The sequence below is a fragment of the Moschus berezovskii genome, chromosome 8 (genome assembly GCF_049115385.1).
Source record: "Moschus berezovskii isolate FMDL1 chromosome 8, NW_MosBer_1.0, whole genome shotgun sequence".
Lineage (NCBI taxonomy): Eukaryota > Metazoa > Chordata > Mammalia > Artiodactyla > Moschidae > Moschus > Moschus berezovskii.
In genome coordinates, this window is record NC_142467.1 from 102,927,909 (window position 1) to 102,950,677 (window position 22,769).

The 22,769-nt window shown below is 41.0% G+C and overlaps 2 protein-coding genes across 2 annotated transcripts; both read left to right on the plus strand.

The window, feature by feature from the left end:
- The first annotated feature begins 5,859 nt into the window (after positions 1-5,859).
- LOC129558121 (olfactory receptor 7A17-like) lies at positions 5,860-6,891 on the plus strand. Its single transcript, XM_055428981.2, has one exon. The coding sequence runs from the start codon at positions 5,860-5,862 to the stop codon at positions 6,889-6,891; it is 1,032 nt and encodes a 343-aa protein (XP_055284956.2).
- Positions 6,892-19,779: 12,888 nt separating this feature from the next.
- On the plus strand, positions 19,780-20,727 carry LOC129558531 (olfactory receptor 7A5-like). Its single transcript, XM_055429738.1, has one exon. It carries the CDS (start codon positions 19,780-19,782, stop codon positions 20,725-20,727), a length of 948 nt encoding a protein of 315 aa, XP_055285713.1.
- Positions 20,728-22,769: the final 2,042 nt, after the last annotated feature.

The window sequence follows — 22,769 nt, forward strand, 5'->3', positions numbered from 1 at the left end:
GTTAGGCTCCTCTGTCCATGGTGATTCTCCAGGCAAATGTTTACTGGAGTGAGTTGCCATGCCCCCTTCCAGGGGATCTTCCCAACCCAGGGATCAAACCCAGGTCTCACACATTGAAGGTAGATTCTTTACTGTCTGAGCCACTGCTGCTGCTAAGTCACTTCAGTCGTGTCCGATTCTGTGTGACCCCTTAGACGGAAGCCCACCAGGCTCCCCCATCCCTGGGATTCTCCAGGCAAGAACACTGGAGTGGGTTGCCATTTCCTTCTCCAATGTGTGGAAGTGAAACTGAAGTCGCTCAGTCATGTCCGACCCTTAGCCACCCCACGGACTGCAGCCTACCAGGCTCCTCCATCCATGGGATTTTCTAGGCAATAGTGCTGGAGTGGCTTGCCATTGCCGTCTGAGCCACTAGGTGTATAAAAATATTTAAATTTGTAGGATTTAATAACAGAAACATTTTCTTGCTACCTAGACAAGGATATACAGTGTTAAGAACATGTAGGATATTGCTAGAAATGCAGAGTCCCTGGTACCTTGAATCAGACCTGCTGAATCATAGTTTTCATTTCAACTATAGTTCTTGGTAATTTTTAAGAACAGGCAATTTAGAAAAATGCCGGAGTAGAATAGATTTTATACCTTTTCACTGATGGTATTTGAAGCAGTATAATTATAAGTATTGGATACTTTCATATGCATTACATGTGTAGGGTCCCTTTAGACCCTGCTGCAAAGTCATCTCTGATTGCAAATCACTGCCATAGAATTTATGAACTAAAAGCATTCTGACAATCAAGATCCCCCATCGAGACTCCAGCCCTTTCTTGGTCATACCCTGGAGCAGAACATTAAACCACTCTGTGTCTCATTTCTATAATGCAGAATGAAGTCATAATATATAAGTAGACTATATCACAGCATGAAATTCTATAGAAATTAAAGCAAACAGTCTATATATGTGCTGTTAGGTTATAGTGTATAAAATTTCTAAATTTGTCTCATAATTAAAAACATAATGAAGTACTAAAGGTCAGCTCTTAACTTCTGATATAAGCATAAAAATCCTCATTGAGTTGGCAAAAATTTCAGGGAACCAAGGAGTGTAGTGCCTAAGGTTTTATATGAATGGACAAAGTTGTCATACTCATAAAATATTTTTTAGAACTATCAGGAGTTAAGTGTTCACTACTAGTGAAAACTTGAAAGATCTGAGGGACTTAATTAAGTGAGAATTCTTAACCTTAGACTTTGAGGAAATTTTATTTCGGACTGGGTAAGATGTTGGGATGGTCTAGACTGCTGGATACAGGAGAATTAAGGAGAAGGAGTAATAAGAACAGAATTCACCTGCCTTGTAAACTGGTCTCTTAGGAACAAAGAATGAACTGGAAAATTTTCCTTTCTGTCCGTACCCTTGTGCCCCAGGGAAATCAGGTACAGAGTATGGGTTTACAGCAAGAAGATGCCTAATGAGAAGCCAGGTGAGCTACAAAATCTCCTCTGCTGTTGTCCGCTGAGCTTGAGAAATCTTGGATGCCACAGGACATGTTTCCTTTGAAAACCTGACTTTGGCTGGGAAATCAGTCCTTTACTCCCTCCAGCTGTTTTGTGGGGACAGAGCATCAGTCTCTATTATCAACGCTTTTGAACTTCCACACAAAGACCTTTCTTTCAGTTCCCATCTAGGTGAGTCTGAGAGCCCAGTAGACACTGTGGGAGAGAAATGCAATGCAAACCTCGAACATTTATCTGAGGTCACCTGTGATTGAGTCCAGCCTAACTCAGACACCAGAGATTAGTGTGGCAGTTTGTTATCCTGATTATTGTGTGTGCATGCTCGTTCACTCAGGCATGTTAAACTCTTTGCAACCCCATGGACTGTAGCCTGCTAGGCTCCTCTGTCCATGGAATTTTTCAGGCAAGAATACTGGAGTGGGTTGCCATTTCCCCCTTCATGGGATCTTCCCAACCCAGAGACTGAACCTGAGTCTCTTGCATCTCCTGCATTGGTAGTGGAGTCTTTATCACTAGCACCACTCAGGAAATCCTAATTCATGAATAAATGTATTTACTTAGGACTAAAAGAGGAGCAAGGGCTTTGCCGATGGCGCTAGTGGTAAAGAACCTGGTTGACAATGCAGAAGACAGAAGACACACGGATTTGATCCCTGGGTTATGAAGATTCCCTGGAGGAGGGCAGGCAACTCACTTCAGGATTCTTGCCTGGAGAATCCCATGGACAGAGGAGCCTGGTGTGCTACAGTCCACAGGCTCACAAAGAGTCGGACACAACTGAGCGACTGAGCAGGCACGCAACAGAAAAGCAAACAGTGACCTCAGTAAGGTAAGGCTCAGTGTTGCCAATTAAATGATAAAAATGGAAGTCCAAGTAGAAGAGAGAATGGGAGGCATAAAGTGTTTCCAGTAAAATTTGAACAGAAGCCTAATGACAATACGAAGTAACAAGAGTAGAAAAATAGGTTATTAGATGTGGACAGATGCACAGTGAAGTAAGGATTTTTTTTTTTTTTAAGATGGGTCATATTTGACTGTTCCCATATTAATGAGTAAGATCTGAACCAAGGGCTTCATGGAAATATATCCTTGCAAACATATGTATATGATGGCTGATTCATGTCAATGTATGGCAAAACCAATACAATAATGTAAAGTAATTAGCCTCCAATTAAAATAAATAAATTAAAAAAAGTTTCTGTCTGCAAATACAGATAGTATACCTTTGCTCCCTGTTTCAAAGTACCATGATAAACTGTGTGACAACTCTGGAAGTATTTCCCAAGATGGATGGTTGTTAAAAAGTGTTCTTTTCTTAACTGAGTTTGATAAAAAATAATACCTTGAATTGTCATTTTGATGTGTGGATTTTATTATTATATGCCCAGATGATATAAACCTCTTATTCTACCACTATCAGCTTTTGAAATAGTTTTTAAGATTTGTTGTTTCTCATTTGACCTTTTGGGGACTTTTATGCCATGGAAATGCTTTTTCATTGTATCAGTCAAATGTGTCTATCTTCTGCTGGATTTCCTGCTGTAGGGCAGTTCTGCACACCTGTGGATTTCAGTGTGTAGTTTTCTAGGTGTTCACCAACAAGGACTGGTTTTTATATTGGATAGAAAATCCCTCTGATTTATTCTGTAATCTAATCTTCCCAAATTGAAGCCCAATCTTATATGTAATCAACAAAATCTGTTATATATATTATATTCATGTTTACACATTTCCCAGTTTAAGTATTCATCCAATTGGATATCAGAAAATCATTGCTATTTTAATATTGTTTGAGTAGTGTGTGAAATTTTTTTAAAAATACAATTGTTTGGAGCTAGTTTATTCAATTAGTTTTCCTGCAATTCCCTTTATTTTGTAACTTCACATATATTTAAATATATTTCTGCTTGCCTGCATGCATGCTAAGTGGCTTCATTCGTATCTGACTCTGCGACCATATGGACTGTAGCCTACCAGGCTCCTCTGTTCATGAGATTCTCCAGGCAAGATTACTGGAGTGGGTTGTATTCTCTCCTTCAGGGGATCTTCCTGACCCAGGAATTGAACCTTTCTCTCTTATGGCTTCTGCATTGGCAGGCAGGTTCTTTACCACTAGCGCCACCTGGAATGCCCCTATTTCTATACAAGTGCACATACATTCACATATCTTTCTGAAAGTACAATAGTGACCACAGCAGTTGAAGTCTCTGATGATTAGGATTTTGCATTGTCATGGTGAAGCAATAGTACAATGAACATCTATTACAATATAATATAACTTCTTCAGGCATGAATCCTATGAAAAAAACTTATTCAGGACAAAAGGATGGATTGACATGGTGTCTGTAGAATTTACAGAGTATAGTTTGAAAAGCCTTTTGTATGCTGAACAACGACAAGAATAGCATTGGGGTATGCTCATCAGATTTATTTTAAAAATATGATAGTGCTTAAACTCCAAGAATAACAAACACCCGATGCACCATAAGAAAACTGGGAAAGAGCTTGCCTCATCCCTATAGAACAGTAAAAAATTGGTTAAATAAATGGAAAAGATTTGGGAGAAATGTCTTCTATTGCTTTACATAAAACATGTTTAGCTTTTTCTGTTTTCCTTTGGATATTCATTTTTATTGGTTTAATTACTTTGCCCATTTTTCTTTTGGGGTAGTCACATATTTCAGGTTTCTTTCATTATAAAAGTATAACTGTTTCTGTTAAGGAAAACATGTATTTTTCTTTTTGACAATTATGTTTCCTGGGCATCAAGTAGAGGTAACTGGAATTGGAATGTTGCCAAACAAAGAAAGCTTTAATTCATCACATAGTCTCAGGGACCATTCAGTTCAGTTCAGTTCAGTTCAGTCGCTCAGTCGTGTCCGACTCTCCGCGACCCCATGAATCACAGCACGCCAGGCCTCCCTGTCCATCACCAACTCCCAGAGTTCACTCAAACTCATGTCCACAGAGTCGGTGATGCCATCCAACCATCTCATTCTCTGTCGTCCCCTTCTCCTCCCACTCCCAACCTTTCCCAGCATCAGAGTCTTTTCCAGTTAGTCAACTCTTCGCATGAGGTGACCAAAGTATTGCAGTTTGGACCATTAGAGCTTACTAAATCTTTTACCCTCTAATGTCTATTTCATTTCCCTCTTCTCTCTCCCTCTGCCTCTCTTTCACACACACACATACTTTTTCTATGTCTCTAAATACAAAGCTGAACGGATCATAAAAATGAACCCCAAGTTTATTGGTCCATGGGCAGTCTATGAACTAGAATTTTTGGGTAACATACATTCTGTAGGAGAAAGATGATCTGACATGATCAGCTTGAGTTAAAATGGTATATGGTGTGAGAAGGGAGGTTCTGGATGAGAAATGTGTGGTAGGAACATAGCCCAGGAAGACATGGTGTGAGCGCGCATGTGCGTGTGTGTGTATGTGTGGGTGCTTGTGCCTTGAGAAGAGTTCTTAAAGCAGAAGTGCTTGGACTCATATATTCAGGTGCCTTTTGTACCATTTATTAAATATTTTTTTTTAGAAAAGGTGCCTTATCACAGAGCCCAGACCTCAGTTGGCAGAAGGTACTAACGATGGGATACGCTTTAATTCACAGGATGCTTTTGCAACTAAATTCATAAAGTGCAAAGAACAAGCATTTTCCTTAGGTCTTTTGTAGTGGCCATTCCCTCACCAGGCACATATTTCTCTTGATATCATATTAGATCCTTCTCTCCCTTTCTTGAGCTATCTGTTCAATTATCACCTTGTTTGCTGTCCTTAACTGAACACACAGTACATGAAAATACCTCCTACTACTCTCTTTTATACCTAGTTTTGTTTTCTTCATAGCAACTGTTATTACTTGACATATTATATTTGACAGCATCATGTATCTGTCACCTGTATTTGTTTGGAGGGACTTGCCAGGTGGCTCAGTGGTAGGGAATCTGCCTGGCAATGCAGGAGAGGTGGGTTCAATCCCTGGGTTGAGAAGATCACCTGGAGAAGGAAATGGCAACCCATTCCAGTATTCTTGCCTGGGTAATCCCATGGACAGAGGAGCCTGGCAAGCTACATAGAGTCCAGGGGGGTCTCAGAAGTGAGAGATCCAGCTTAGCAACTAAACAATATGTGCTTTGAACATGGTTGACACTCAACATGTATTCTTCAAATGTATGAAAGTATTTCTCATTACAGTTGTAGAATGCATGATTTCCTTGGGAATATGCTGAGAATGGGTCAAAAATGCCCAAGCAGAGATGAAATAAAGCTTTTCTAAACACAAGATATTAAAAATAATTTATTGAGAGAAAAAATAGAAATTACACTATGTGAGCTATGCCAATTTGTGTGAAAATTAATCATGATATTTTCATTTTTCCTGGTAGTCACCTCCACCACATGGAACCAGGTAACAATACACAATTTTCCGAATTTTTTCTTCTGAGATTCTCAGAGGATCCAGAATTTCAGCCCCTCATCTTTGGGTTTTTCCTCTCCATGTACCTGATTGCTGTGTTTGGAAACCTGCTCATCATCCTGGTCACCATCTCTGACTCCCACCTTCACACCCCCATGTACTTCTTCCTCTCCAACCTGTCCTTTGTAGACATCTGCTTCACCTCCACCACCATCCCAAATATGCTGTGGAATATCCAGACCCAGAGCAAAGTCATCACCTATGATGGCTGCATCGTCCAGGTGTATTTTTACATATTCTTTGCAGGATTAGATGACTTCCTCCTGACAGTGATGGCCTACGACCGCTTTGTGGCTGTCTGCCACCCCCTGCACTACACAGTCATCATGAACCCTAGGCTGTGTGGAGTGCTGGTATTGGTGTCCTGGATGATGAGTGCTATGAATTCCTTGTCACAAAGTTTAATGGTTTTGCAACTGACCTTCTGTACAGAGGTGGAAATTCCCCACTTTTTTTGTGAGCTCAATCAGGTGGTTCAACTTGCCTGTTTTAACACCTTTCTTAATGACACGGTGATGTATCTGGCATCAATGCTACTAGCTGGCAGGCCATTTGCTGGTATCCTTTACTCTTACTCTAAGACAGTCTCTGTCGTACGAAGGATCTCATCACCTCAGGGAAAGTTTAAAGCATTTTCCACCTGTGCATCTCATCTCTCAGGCATCTTATTATTTTACTGTACCAGCCTAGGAGTGTACCTTAGCTCTGCTGCTACACACAACTCACACTCAAGTACAACAGCCTCTGTGATGTACACTGTGGTCACACCCATGTTGAACCCCTTCATCTACAGTCTGAGGAACATAGACATAAAGAGGGCTCTGAAGAGAGTCTATGGAATAATAGGTATAAAAAGACCAACTGTCCTGGGGCAGATGAAGTGCCCGTGATTGCATTGCTCAAAGCCTGAGAATCCGTAATTGTGACACTTTCCTCAGTGTGAAATAAAATTTGCTCCTTCTACTTATTTCCTTGGATATCCATTGTTATAAAAATTCAACTTTTCTATACAACCTCAGTTACTCACTTTATTAAACTTTCTTTTCATTCTATCATTTAGGTATTTTTAATTTTTTTAAATTTTTTTTTTGGAGGTTAATTACAACATTATAGTGGTTGCTTTTGCCATACACTGACATGAATCCACCCCAGATGTACATGTTCCCCCTTCCTGGACCCCCTCTCTCCACCTCCTCACCATATCCCCCCTCTGGGTCATCCCCATGCACCAGTCCTGAGCATCCTATACCATGCGTTGAACTTGGACTGGTCATTCATTTCACATATGATAATATACATGCTTCAATGCCATTCTCTCAAATCATCCCACCCTCACGCTCTCCCACAGAGTACCAAAGACTGTTCTATATACCTGTGTCTCTTTTGCTGTCTCGTATACAGGGTTAAGGTTACCCTCTTTCTAAATTCCATATATATGCGTTAGTATACTGTATTGATGTTTTTCTTTCGGGCTTACTTCACTCTGTATAATAGGCTCCAGTTTCATCCACCTCATTAGAATTGATTCAAATGTATTCTTTTTAATGGCTGAGTAATACTCCATTGTGTATATGTACCAAAGATTTCTTATCCATTCGTCTGCAGATGGACATCTAGGTTGCTTCCATGTCCTCGCCATCATAAACAGTGCTGCGATGAACATTGGAGTACATGTGTCTCTTTCATTTCTGGTTTCCTCAGTGTGTATGCCCAGGAGTGCGATTGCTGAATCATATGGCAGTTCTATTTCCAGTTTTTAAAGGAATGTCCACACTGTTTTCCATAGTGGCTGTACTAGTTTGCATTCCCACCAACAGTGTAAGAGGGTTCCCTTTTCTCCTCATCCTCTCCAGCATTTATTGCATGCAATCTTTTGGATAGCAACCATTCTGACTGGTAATGGAGAAAAGACAGTCTCTTTAACAAGTGGTGCTGGGAAAACTGGTCAGCCACTTGTAAAAGAATAAAACTAGAACACTTCCTAATACCATACACAAAAATAAACTCAAAATGGATTAAAGATCTAAATGTAAGACCAGGAACTATAAAACTCCTAGAGGAGAACGTAGGCAAAACACTCTCTGACATAAGTCACAGCAGGATCCTCCATGACCCACCTCCCAGAATATTGGAAATAAAAGCAAAAATAAACAAATGGGACCTAATTAAAATTAAAAGCTTCTGCACAACATAGGTATTTTTTTAAAGTTGTGTTTTTACTTCAAAAGTTTCCAAACTTTAGATATGAAATATTTGGACATTTCTATTTTTTATGGAGTGACGTGAGGAATAATATTTTCTTAAATGACAAATGTCATCCAGGGTAATTTTGCCTTGCTTTCTGGAAAAATATTGTCATGAGATATATTACTCATGTAAAAAAGTGTACATGTGAAATTCAATGCAATTTATGTAATTTTATAAAAGGGTTGAACAAATCAGAGGGGGTGGAGCTATGGATAAAGAGAGTTGATTACAATGTTACAGGCAGATTTTCAATTACACAAGGTGCCGTTGCTCCAAACTCTGCATTATTCAAGGGTCAAATCTTTCTATATGTATAGTATGCATATATACCTCATGATCAAAGATGACTCACGAGAGAGCTTGACCTCCTATTCAGTCATGTGGTTCAAGTCACAATTTGTGCAAACGTGTTTTCCAATATCCTGCTTACCTGGGAGGAAACTGCAATGGAATAACTTTTTAATATACTTACCTGTAATACAATTAAAAAAGAGAGTAATGAATGCTATCTTTAAAGATCAAAATAAATGCACAGAATGAGATTATTGGAGTTGATCTCAGTTCTTTACCATTTCTTATTTTATTCAGTTACTTGTTGCTGCATAACCACTCATCCTAACAGTAGCTGTTCTAATATGATGTCTATATTATCAAATGAGATTTAATATTAAGGATCTCTGCTGGGTTTCTCTTGAGTCTATGTTTCTCAGTTATTCTATATGTTGGAACGCTAAAGCTCATCCATGAGGTTGTACGGAGCCATGTAGCAACTCTTTCTTCACTAACATATGTAGTCTACTCCATTTATTTGTGTATTTTAATCTTATGCTTATGCCTGTGCTCTCAGTGGTGTCTGATCTTTGTGACTCCAAGGACTGTAGCTCACCAGGCTCCTCTGTCCATGGGATTCTCCAGGCAAGAATACTGGAGTGGGTTGCCATTTCCCCTTCTGGGGATTTTCTTGACCCTGGGATGGAACCTGCATCTCCTGCATTGGCAGGTGGATTCTTAACCACTGAGCCACCTGGGAAGCCCCAATTTTAATCTTATAGCTTGTGGAGAAATGTCTATCATTGGTGACATCAGTATTATGGTGGCAGAAGACACTCCCTTTGTGTCTCCACTTCAATCTACAACTTGTAGATCACATCATGCATAAATAAAGATTTTTTTCTACCCAACACATCAGGACACCAGAGATACACACAGTTGTACATCTGAAGGTGAGCAGATTTTTCACATAGAGGAGGTGGAACCAGGGGAACAGCAGAGGCAGTGATGCTAATCCCAGCCCCATGGCTGAGGCAACTGAGCCCGTAACCACAGAGCAGCTGGTAGTACCACTGGAGGTGGTGCCCGTAACCCTGGCCTCCTGGATGCAGCGACACCTGCAGCCACAGGGAACCAGGCATCAGTGGTGGTGGGGCACTCAAGCAAGGTCACCCTGGATGTGGCAAGAGCATCTACCAATCTGGGACAGCCCCCCAGCAAAGATGCCAACCACATCAGGGACACTGACATCACCAGGTCACCAGTGATGCTGGAGGCACAAACAGTGATGCCAAGGACAATGACAACGCCTCTGGAAGAGGCCATGGAATGCAAAAAATGTAGTTCCTCAAATATAGCTCATGTGAAAGAAACCAGAAACTTGTGCCACAAAGTCACTTACTTGAAAAACATAGAAGGGCCTCTGTTAGCAATCTGTTGAACTGTTAGAATCAAAGTATGAAAGGCTTTACCTACATAAAAACACTGTTTGCTCCTTCAAATGCACAGACAGAGGAGCAACCCACTGAGCACCATGAAAAGCCACATTAACATGGAATCACAAAAAGGAAAAAACAATTTTCCATGAACTAATTTAAAGTCATGGGAAATAGATGGAAAAACAGTGGAAACAGTGTCAGACTTTATTTTTTTGGGCTCCAAAATCACTGCAGATGCTGATTGCAGCCATGAAATTAAAAGACACTTACTCCTTGGAAGGAAAGTTATGACCAACCTTGATAATATATTAAAAAGCAGAGACATTACTTTGCCGATAAAGGTCCGTCTAGTCAAGGCTATGGTTTTTCCCGTGGTCATGTATGGATGTGAGAGTTGGACTGTGAAGAAAGCTGATTGCCGAAGAATTGATGCTTTTGAACTGTGGTGCTGGAGAAGACTCTTGAGAGTCCCTTGTACCGCAAGGAGATCCAACCAGTCCATTCTAAGGGAGATCGATCCTGGGTGTTCATTGGAAGGACTTATGCTAAAGCTGAAACTGCAATACTTTGGCCACCTCATGCGATGAGTTGACTCACTGAAAAAGACTCTGATGTTGGGAAAGGTTGGGGACGGGAGGAGAAGGGGACGACCGAGAATGAGATGACTGGATGGCATCACCGACTCTGTGGACATGAGTTTGAGTGAACTCCGGGAGTTGGTGATGGACAGGAAGGCCTGGCATGCTGTGATTCATGGGGTCGCGGATAGTCGGACACGACTGAGCGACTGAACTGAACTGAACTGAATTTAAAGTCATGAAAGATTGTGAACAAGCAAGTGGAGAATTCAAAATAGTGTCATGAAGAAGCTCAACAAGCTACAAGAAAACTCACAAAGGCACTTCAGTTAGATGAGGAATAAAAATAATGACCATAAGGAACAGTTTCCAAAATGATGAAAGCTCTTAACCATAAGTAAACAGAAATTCTGGTGCTGAAGAACCCAGTAAATGTGATGAAAGATGAATTGCAAAGCACTGGAAGGGAGACCATACAGAGTAGAGAGATAGTGAGTTCAAATGATTCAGGTAGATGTGAGGACAGAACTAAGGTTTTTTTTTTTTTTTTCCTTTTAATGAAGCTATTCTCTGAGAAACTTCTGACTCTACCAGAACAGGTAAGAAGGATACTGGGTGTCTCAAAAGCAGAAGAGAGGGAGAAAGGATCAGAGAGATTATGTGTAGAAATAACAGATGAAAGTTTTCCAAGTCTGGAAAGGAACCGAATGCACACATCCACAGAGGTATTATAATAAGACACATAAATGTTTCAATGCAAAAGACCTTCTCCAACACACGTATGAAAACTGTCAAAAGTCAATGGAAGAAAAGACTTCCCTGGTGGTGCAGTAAACAAGAATCTGCCTGCCAAAGCGGGAACAGGCCCTGGGTTTGATGCCTGGTCGGAAAGTTTCCACACGCCACAGAACCACTGAGCCAGGGCACCACAACTACTGAGCCTGTCCTGTAGAGCCTGTGCTCTGCAGCCAGAAAGGTCACCGCGGTGAAGCGTAGCGCCCCCCACCTCTGCAGCCAGAGAAAGCCCCACAAAGCAAGGAAGACTCGGTGCAGCCAGAAATAAAAAAAAAAGTAAATAAATAATTTTTAAAAATCAGTGAAAGAATACAGTTTTTATATACTAATATATATATATATATATATTAGGTAATCAACAAGGACCTAGGGGATTAAATACAGGGAAACTCAATATCTTGTAATAATCTATACGGTAAAAAGAATCTAAAAAAGAATATATATATAATTTTGCTGTACACCTGGAACTAATATGCCTTTGTAAAGCAATTACATTTCTATAAAAGTTACTAAAAAGAAAGACTATTAAAGGTATCCAGAAAAAAAGTGAGCACCCTACAAAGATACCCACATTGAGTTATCAACAAATTTCTTAGCACAGACTCCGCAGTCCAAGAGAGAATGGAATATCATTCTCAAACTATTGTGATATAAAAACTGCTAGCCTAGCAATGGTATTCTTCGGATATGAAGAAGAGATAAAGGCTCTCCCAGATAAAGAACAGCTAAGGGAGTTGAGCACCCAGAACTGTCTGATAAGCACGTTGAAGTGTTCTCTTCTACTTGAAATGAGAAGGCAAAAGTACCCAAAAGATCAAGTTGATAGGCAGAAACAGAAAACTTAAACTATATATCAGACTACGTCAACTCAATTAAAAAAAATAAATAAGCAACCATATTAAAAATGGGTAGAGGAAGCACAATAGACATTTTCTCCCAAGGAAGACATACAAATGGCCAACAGACACATGAAAAGAGGCTTATCATCATTAATCTTCAAAGAAATAGAAACCAAAATCACAATAAGGTACACCTTCCACAGTCAGAATGGCTATTATCTAAGAGAAAAAAATCAACAAGTTGATGAGGGCCACATGCAACCAGGAAATGATACACAAATTTCAAATTTTCTTCTTCTGCAATTACCAGAGAAACCAGAACTGCAGCACTTTATATTGGCACATTTTCTCTCCATGTACCAGATCACTGTGCTTAGAAACCTTCTTATTATCCTGGCCACCATCTCTGACTCCCACCTCCACACACCCATGTAATTCTTTTCCAATCTGTTTTTTTAAGATATGTATCACATTCACCACCATCCCAAAGAAGGCGAGCCATAACCTATGAATATAATTTTACCTACTCTTTGTAGATTTGGGCAGCATTGTACTGACCACAAAGGCCTATGACCACTTCATGGCCATCTGTGAAACTTTGCACTATCCTGTCACTGTGAACACTGCTCCCCCGCCCCCAACACACACACACTTTGTGAATTGCTTGTTCTTTGTTACAAAGATTAACAGTTTTGCAACTGTCCTTCTGTACCTTCTTGGAATTCTGTACTTTTCCTGTAAAAGCAAATAAGATGTCCAACTAGTCAGTTGTGACACCTTTCTTAATGACATGATGATGTCATTTGAAACTGTTACATTCCAGGTTGGTAATGGACTGGATCCAAATTGGGAAAGGAGTACATCAAAGCTGTATATTGTCACTCTGCCTGCCTATTTAACTTATATGCAGAGTACATCATGAGAAATGCTGGGTTGGATGAAGCACAAGCAGGAATCAAGACTGCCAAGAGAAATAGCAATAACCTCAGATATGTAGATGACACCACCCTTTTGGCAGAAAGTGAAGAGGAACTAAAGAGCCTCTTGATGAAAGTGAAAGAGGAGAGTGAAAAAGCATTCTTAAAACTCAACATTCAAACAACTCATGGCATCTGGTCCCATCACGTCAAGGGAAAGAGATGGGGAAACAACGGAAACAGTGAGAGACTTTCTTTTCTTAGGCTCCAAAATCACTACAGATGGTGACTGCAGTCATGAAATTAAAAGACACTTGCTCTTTGGAAGAAAAGTTTTGACAATCCTTGACAGTGTATTAAAAAACAGGGACTTTGCTGAAAAAGTTCATCTAGTCAAAGCTATGATTTTTCTAGTAGTCGCGTATAGATGTTAGAGTTGGAACATAAAGAAGTCTGTTCACCAAAGTATTGATACTTCTGAACCGTGGTGTTGGAGAACTCTTGAGAGTCCCTTGAACTGCAAGGAAATCAAACAAGTCAATCCTAAAGGAAACCAATCCTGAATATTCACTGGAAGTACTGATGCTGAAGCTCAAGCTCCAATATTTTGGCCACCTGATGCAAAGAGCTGACTTGTTATAATAGACCCTGATGCTGGAAAAGATTGAAGGCAGGAGGAGAAGGGGGCAACAGAGGATGAGATGGTTGGATGGCATCACTGACTCGACGGACATGAGTTTGAGCAAGCTCCAGGATATGGTGAGGGACAGGGAAGCCTGACGTGCTGCACTCTATTGGTTCACAAAGAGTCAGATACAACTGAGTGACTGAACAACAAATGTCTTACCTGGGATCCTTTACCCTAAGATAGCTTTCTCTCTATCTGGAATACCATCCGATTGGGGGAAGTACAAAGTGCTTTCCACCTGTGCATCTCACCTCTCACCTGTATCCTTGTTTCACTGGATGGGCTTTGAGTGCACCTCAGCCCTGTGGCTACTCATTCCCTTCTGCTCAGAGTCAAGTGCAATCACCTCGGTGATGTACACTGTGATCACACCCATGCTGAGCCCCTTCATCTGTAGTCTAAGGTACGAAGACATACACAGGGCTCTGAAATGATTATTTGGAGTGGCAAGTATCAAAGGACTACCAGTGTGAGTGTTAGAAAAAGTTCCCTTCTTTCAGGATGTAAAGAATTTGAATTGGAATCTGATATTCTGGCTCAAACGATCAGAAACACAGCCCCTGGACCACTGGAGACCTGAGGAATCCGAATCTGCATTTGTACCTCAGACCTTGGTGATTTGTATGAACAGTGAATTTATAGATATTCTGGTCTAGAATAGGATTTCTCACATTCTTAGGCTGCCTTGGGCAGGAGAATTGTTTATATTGGGTGCTGTTCTGTGGTTTATAAGAGATTAGTAGCATCCCTTCAGATATTGCCAAGTATCTCCAGTGTCAAAATGATGTCTGGTTGAGAATCACTGGGCCAGAGTTCTAGAACTAAGAGACCTCAATCCAGATTCCAGCCATTACTTGGTTTGTACTTTTAAGTAGAACAATAAATCCTTATGAGTTCCAATCTGACCACAGAGAATGGAATTAATAAAAGTGCTACCTCAAAAAAATGCATTATTTAAAAACTTAAATTTGACAATGACTATAACATGCTAACACAGTTTAATGGCCATGTGTTAGTCACTCAGTTGTTTCCAACTGCTTGCGTCCCCATGAACTGTAGCCTGCCAAGCTCTTCCATCCATTGGATACTCCAGGGAAGAATTCTGGAATGGGTTGCTATTTCCTCCTGCAGGGAATCTTCCCAACCCAGGGATAAAACCTGTATCTCTAACATCTCCTGCATTGGCAGGCATATTCTTTACCACTGAGCTACCTGGAAAGCCTGGTTTATGGTCATGTTAATATAATATCAGGCTTCTCTGATAACTCAGTTAGTAAAGAATCAGCCTGCAACACAGGAGACCCTGGTTCAATTCTGTGTTGGGAATATCCGTTGGATAAGGGATAGGCTACCCACTCCAGTATTCCTGGGCATCCCTTGTGGCTCAGCTGGTAAATCTTCTGCCTGCAATGCAGGAGACCTGTGTTTGATCCCTGGGCTGGAAAGATCCCCTGGAGAAGGAAATGGCTACCCACTCCAGTATTCTTGCCTGGAAAATTCCATGGACTGTATAGTCCATGTGGGGCAAAGGGTCCGACACGACTGAGCTTTTCACTTATCATAGCAACATATAAATATTTTTCTTATAGTTGCAAACATTTTATAATGAGAGACTAAAGGGCAGCTGTTGACTTCTGATATAACTGAGAAACTTGTAATTGGCTTGGAAAAACCAGCATGAATCCAGGGAGTATAATACCCACAACTTTATACTGAAGGAACAATGTTGTTCCCAGTTCTGAAGAGGGAAATAGTAGTTTTAAAGATTTCAGTAGGTTTTTTTTTTCTCTACCACAAATTAAAGCTTTGAAGACCCAAGGGACCTCTTCAATTCAAATCTTCAGTGTTATAGTTTAAAGAAGAATTAGATCTCAGAGATGTGATGAGGTTCTTGGAGCCTTAGTGCTTTGAAAGCAGGAAAATTAAAGGGGAAGGAATGATAAAAACGGAATCACCCAACTTGTAATGCAATCATCTAGTAACAGAGAATCAACAGAAAAATAATTGCATTGTGTTCAACCCAGGGCCCCCAAGGGAAATCATGTACTTGGAGGCTGGAGTAACAAAAGGAAAATATACCTAATTAGCTGACATGTGTGCATGCTTGCTAAGTCCCTTCAGTCCTGTCCAACTCTTTGTGACTCATTCACTGTAGCCCTCTGGGAAACTCTGTCTATGAGATTCTCCAGGCAAGAACACTGGAGTGGGTTGCCATGCCGTCCTCCAGAGGATTTTTCTGACCCAGGGATCAAGCCCCCATCTCCTGCGACTCCTGCATTTTAAGTGGATTCTTTATCACTGAGCCACCGGAGAAGCCCTGTGAGCTGACACAAGAAGCTGTAAATACCTCCTCTGCTGCAGACCCTCAGCCTGTACCGCTTTGGTTGGTGAGGACCTAGTTCTTTATTTAGATTCCTGAATCTATCTGGAAGCCAGTGCTTGATTTTATCCCTTCCTATTGTCTTGTTTATGTACAAAAATTCGGTCTGCATCATTAATCATTTGGAACTTGGACTTCTACAGTGAAAGCCTTCTCTCTCAATCTGCAGGCAGGTGAGAGCTCCGCACACATTTCAGGAGAGGGTCAGAGAGGACGGAAGCCAGAAGCATGTACCTGAGGTCACCTGAAGATCAATCTAGCATATCCAGAGGCCAGAAGTCACTGTGGCTTTCCCAGCTTTCTTAAGATTAGTATATCTATTTAGGTCTAAAAATAATGTGAACCCTTCACTCGTCAATGTTGACAAATGGTAATAGAGAAAGTTCAGTTTGAAGGAATGGTGGTGGTGGTTTAGTCGCTAAACCCTTTTGGAACCCCATGGACTGTAGCCCACTCACCTCCTCTGTCCATGGAATTTCCCAGGCAAAATACTGGAGTGGGTGTCAATTTCATTCTCCAGGGAATCTTCCTGACCAAAGGATTGAACTTTGGCCTCCTGGATTGCAGGCGGATTCTTTACAAATGAGCCACTAAGGAAGCCCCATTAGAAGGAATGGGAGGCATAAAAGGCTTCCAGTAAAAGTAGACAATAATTCTACTAATCTTATTTATGAACTGAAGTAAACAAATAGGAAAACTCCTCAAGAGAAAGAAGTATTCTGCTTCTTCATGTAAAATATCTCCAACTTTTGTTGTTTTTCATTTATTTCTGATTTTTAATTGGTAGTTTATATTCCATTTGCTTATTCTCTTGGGATATTTAAACTGAAGATATATCACATCATGAATATAATCCCTGTTTATGTCCTTGGAAAAATATATTTTTCCTTATTATTTTTTCCTGGGCATCAATGAGATGCCACTGGAGTTGGAATATTGAAGAAGCAAGGAAATTTTTCTTTGTTGCATTGTCTCAGGGGTCATTTGAACTTATTGGAGATTTTCCCTTAATTTGCCTATGTCCATTTCATTTATCTTTTTGTCTCTCTATCTCATGCTTTGCATTCTCCTTTAAATACCAAGAAGAAATTGGTCTTTCCAAAGCTGAATCCCAAGTTTGTTGTTCTATAAAAGGTTTATAAACTGGAATCTGGTGGTGGGATGGGGAGGGAAATAGGAAGGAAGTTAAGAAGGGAGGGAATTTGACTCTTGAGAGTCCCTTGTACTGCAAGGAGATCCAACCAGTCCATTCTAAGGGAGATCAATCCTGGGTGTTCATTGGAAGGAATGATGCTAAAGCTGAAACTGCAATACTTTGGCCATCTCATGTGACGAGTTGACTCACTGGAAAAGACTCTGATGCTGGGAAAGGTTGGGGGCGGGAGGAGAAGGGGACGACCGAGAATGAGATGGCTGGATGGCATCACCGACTCTGTGGACATGAGTTTGAGTGAACTCCGGGAGTTGGTGATGGACAGGGAGGCCTGGCGTGCTGTGATTCATGGGGTCGCAGAGAGTCGGACACGACTGAGCGACTGAACTGAACTAAACTGATGGCTGATTCATGTTGAAGTTTGACAGAAAACAAGAAAATTCTGTAAAGCTATTACCTTTCGATTAAAAACACATAAATCCAAAGAAAATCCTGGAACTTCTGGGTAAAAGTTATACATTATTTTGGAGAGTAATAATTTGATCTGACCAGCTTGATGTGTAACCATTCACGGCCTAACGAAGGTGGATCTGGGTGACCAGTTTATGATAGTAACACAAGCCAGAAACATCGTGTGCGTGTGTGTGTTTCCCTGTGCCTTGTGAAGAGAGACTGGTTCTTAAAGCAGAGGCATCTGTACTCATATGTACAGAGGTCATAAGTTGGTCAATGATGGAACTAAGTCAGGAAACTGACATAATTCACAGGATGGTTTTAAACTAAATTCATAAAGTGCGAGGAACCACATTAAAGGAGGGATTCTCTATGTGCTGAAGGTTCAGATGTAGCAGGGAGGCCACGTTGTTCCTCAGCATCCTTGACACCACCTCTAATCACTTCCCCTTCTACTTATTCCTTCGCCCCACTGGCTTCCTTGTTTGCACTTGAACATGTGGAACAAGCATCTCTGTCTAGTCCTTAGCTGTGGCAGCTGCATCTGCCAGACACACACATCTTCTGATGTCACAAAGGCTTCTTCTCTCTTTCTTCAGGAATCTTCAAACATCACCTAGTTTGAAGCTCTTCCCTGAACACTCAGGACAAAATAACACCTCCTACCACTCTCTCCTTTATACCTGGGTTTGTTTTCTTCATAGCACGTGTGACATTCTGACATATTCTGTCATATTTTATTTGAATATCCTTATTCACCATACATGCATTGTGAGAGGTTTATTTTTCAGCACTTTCTACAGGGTCAGTACTAAATATGAATTTCTCAGATAAATGAAGAAATACCTCATTAGAACTCTAGAATATATGATCTCTTTGTCAATGTGATGAGAATGGGACAAAAATTCTTTGTCGGAGATAAAATGGAGTATACTTTGGAAGAGAACTTTTCTATAAAGAAGACATACAGATGGCTAACAAACACATGAAAAAATGCTCAACATCCTTCATAATCAGAGAAATGCAAATCAAAACCACAATGAGATATCATTTCACACCAGTCAGAATGGCTGCTATCCAAAAGTCTACATGCAATAAATGCTGGAGAGGGTGTGGAGAAAAGGGAACCCTCTCACACTGTTGGTGGGAATTCAAACTAGTACAGCCACTATGGAGAACAGTGTGGAGAATCCTTAAAAAACTGGAAATAGAACTGCCATATGACCCAGTAATCACACTCCTGGGCTTACACACCGAGGAAACCAGAACTGAAAGAGACACATGTACCCCAATGTTCATCGCAGCACTGTTTATAGTAGCCAGGACGTGGAAGCAACCTAGATGTCCATCTGCCGACGAATGGATAAGAAAGTGGTGGTATATATACACAATGGACTATTACTCAGCCCTTAAAAAGAATACATTTGAATCCGTTCTAATGAGGTGGATGAAACTGGAGTCTATTATACAGAGTGAAGTAAGCCAGAAAGAAAAACACCAATACAGTATACTAACACATACATATGGAATTTAGAAAGATGGTAATGATAACCCTATATACGAGACAGCAAAAGAGACATAGGTGTATAGAACAGTCTTTGGGACTCTGTGGGAGAGGGCGAGGGTGGGATGATTTGGGAGAATGGCATTGAAACATGTACATTATCATATGTGAAACGGATCACCAGTCCAGGTTCAATGCATGACAGGATGCTCGGGGCTGGTGCACGGGGATGACCCAGAGGGAGGATAAGGGGAGGAGGGAAGGGGGAGGAGGGTTCAAGAAGGGGAACACATGTACACCCAGGGCAGATTCATGTCAATGTATGGCAAAACCAACCAATATATATTTTAAAGTAATTAGCCTCCAATAAAATATATATATACATATATATGGAATTAAGATCAATTACTTGAGGGCTAAATAGAAATTACAGTATTTCAGCTATGTGAATTATGCCAGTTTTTGTTCAAACTAGTCATGGTATTTTCCTTTTTCCTGTTAGGAACTTCCACCCCATGGAATCAGGGAATAATACACGAATTTCAGAATTTCTTCTTCTGGGGCTTTCAGAAGAACAGGCACTGCAGCCTCTCATATTTGGGCTCTTCCTTTGCATGTACCTAATCACTGTGCTTGGAAACCTGCTCATCATCCTGGCCATAAGCTCAGACTACCACCTCCACACTCCCATGTATTTCCTCCTCTCCAACCTCTCCTTTGTAGACATCTGTTTCACCTCCACCACCATCCCAAAGATGCTTTGGAACATCCAGAACAAGAGCAAAGGTATCACCTATGAAGGCTGCATCACCCAGATATATTTTTACATACTGTTTGGAGGATTAGATGACATTCTCCTGAGTGTGATGGCTTATGATCGGTATGTGGCCATCTGCCACCCCCTGCACTACACGGTCATCATGAGCCTCCGGCTCTGTGGACTGATGGTTCTGATATCCTGGGTGCTGATTGCCTTGTATTCCTTGTTACACAGCTTAATGGTGTTGCGATTGTCCTTCTGTCCACTTGTGCAAATCCCCCACTTTTTTTGTGAACTCAGTCAGGTGGTACAACTTGCCAGTTCTGACAACTTTCTTAATAACATAGTGATGTATTTTGCAGCTGTCCTGATGGGTGGTGGTCCTTTTGCTGGTATCCTTTACTCTTACTGTAAAATAGTTTCCTGCATATGTAAAATCTCATCAGCCCAGGGGAAGTATAAAGCATTTTCCACCTGTGTGTCCCACCTCTCAGTTGTCTTCCTATTTTATTTTACAGTCCTAGGAGTGTTCCTTAGCTCTGCTGCTACCCACAGCTCACATTCAAGTACAATGGCCTCGGTGATGTACACTGTGGTCACACCCATGCTGAACCCTTTCATCTACAGTCTGAGAAACCGAGATATAAAAGAGAGTCTAAAGAGATTGTATTTGATGCCAAGTATAAAAGGCCAATTATACTAGTGCTCTGGATTGCATAACTCAAAGTATCAAAGCCAGAAATTGTTCTTTGATCATTGTGAAATAAAATTTGCTCCTTAAACAGATTTCCTGGGATTTCCATTTTTCCTTTCTTCTTTGAATTCAGTATCTTTATAGAATTTTCAGTTCAGTTCAGTTCAGTTCAGTCTCTTAGTCTTGTCTGACTCTTTGCGACCCCACGAATCACAGCACGCCAGGCCTCCCTGTCCATCACCAACTCCCTAGTCAGTGATGCCATCCATCCATCTCATTCTCTGTCGTTCCCTTCTCCTCCTGCCCCCAACCCCTCCCAGCATCAGAGTCTTTTCCAGTGAGTCAACTCGTCTCAAGAGGTGGCCAAATATTGGTTTCACCTTTAGCATCAGTCCTTCCAATGAACAAGGATTGATCTCCTTTTAGGAACTCTCTTTTTAAGCTTTATTCTCCATCTTATATATAGCCAATTTTTATTTTTTCTTACCCACCATTTTCCTCTCTTTGCATCAAAAATGTTTGGAGATTCCATTTCTTTGATGGAGTATCATAGAATTATGAAGAATTTATTAGGAGTTATATCTTTTCATTTGAGCATTTAGTCTGTTATTTATCAGTTACCCAGGTGTGCCCACCTCTTTGTGACCCCACGGATTGCCACATGGTTGAATTGCCTGTCCCTCACCATCTCCCAGAGTTGGCCAAAGTTCATGTTCTTGCATTGGTGATGCCATCCAGCAATCTCATCCTCTGATGTCTTCTTCTCCTTCTGTCTTGATCTGTCCCAGCAGCAGGGACTTTTCCAATGAGTCATCTGTTAGCATCAGGTGACCAAAATACTGGAACTTCAGCTTCAGCATCAGTCCTTTCAGTGAATATTCAGGGTTGATCTTCCTTAAGACTGACTGGTTTGATCTCCTTGCTGTCCAAGGGACTATCGGAGTCTTCTCAAGCAGCATAGTTCAAAGGTATCAATTATTCCACACTCTGCCTTCTCTACAACCCAGCTCTCACAACCGTATGTGACCACTGGGAAGACCATAGCCTTGACTATAAGGACTTTTGTTGGCAGAATAATAATGTTTCTGCTTTTCAACACACTGTCTAGGTTTGCCATTGGTTTCATGCCAAGAAGCAATCATCTTCTGATTCCATGGCTGCAGTCAGCATCCACAGTGATTTTGGAGCCCAAGAATAGGAAATCTATCACTGCTTCCACCTTTTCCCCTTCTATTTGCCATGCAGGTTTTTTTAGAGGATTTTTAAAAAAATGTATTTATTTTGATTGGAGGCTAAGTACTTTACATTATTGCATTGGTTTTGCCATACATTGGCATGAATCTGCCCTGGTGCACATATGTTCCCCATCTTGAACCCCCCTCTCACCTCCCTCCCCATCCCATCCCTCTGGTTGATCCAAGTACACCAGCCCCGAGCATCCTGTATCATGCATTGAACTTGGACTGGCGATTCATTTCACATATGATAATGAACATGTTTCAATGCCATTCACCCAAATCATCCCCCCCTCGCCCTCTCTCAGAGTCCAAAAGACTGTTCTATACATCTGTGTCTCTTTTGCTGTCTCGCATACAGGGTTATCGTTACCATCTTTCTAAATTCAGTACGTATGCATTAATATACTGTATTGGTGTTCTTCTTTCTGGCTGACTTCACTCTGTATGAAAGGCTCCAGTTTCATCCACCTCATTAGAACTGATTCAAATGTATTCTTCTTAATTGCTGAGTAATACTCCATTGTGTAAGTGTACCACAGCTTTCTTATCCATTCATCTGCAGATGGACATCTAGGTTGCTTCCATGTCCTGGCTGTTATAAACAGTGCTGCGATGAACATTGGAGTACATGTGTCTCTTTCAATTCTGGTTTCCTTGGTGTGTATGCCCAGCAGTGGGATTGCTGGGTCGTATGGCAGTTCTATTTCCAGTTTTTTAAGGAATTTTCACACTATTCTCCATAGTGGATGTACTAGTTTGCATTCCCACCAACAGTGTAAGAGGGTTCCCTTTTCTCCACACCCTCTCAGGCAT

Coding starts and splice junctions, on each gene's coding strand:
- LOC129558121 (XM_055428981.2), top strand. CDS start 5,860: ATGCCAATTTGTGTGAAAATTAATCATGATATTTTCATTTTTCCTGGT.
- LOC129558531 (XM_055429738.1), top strand. CDS start 19,780: ATGGAATCAGGGAATAATACACGAATTTCAGAATTTCTTCTTCTGGGG.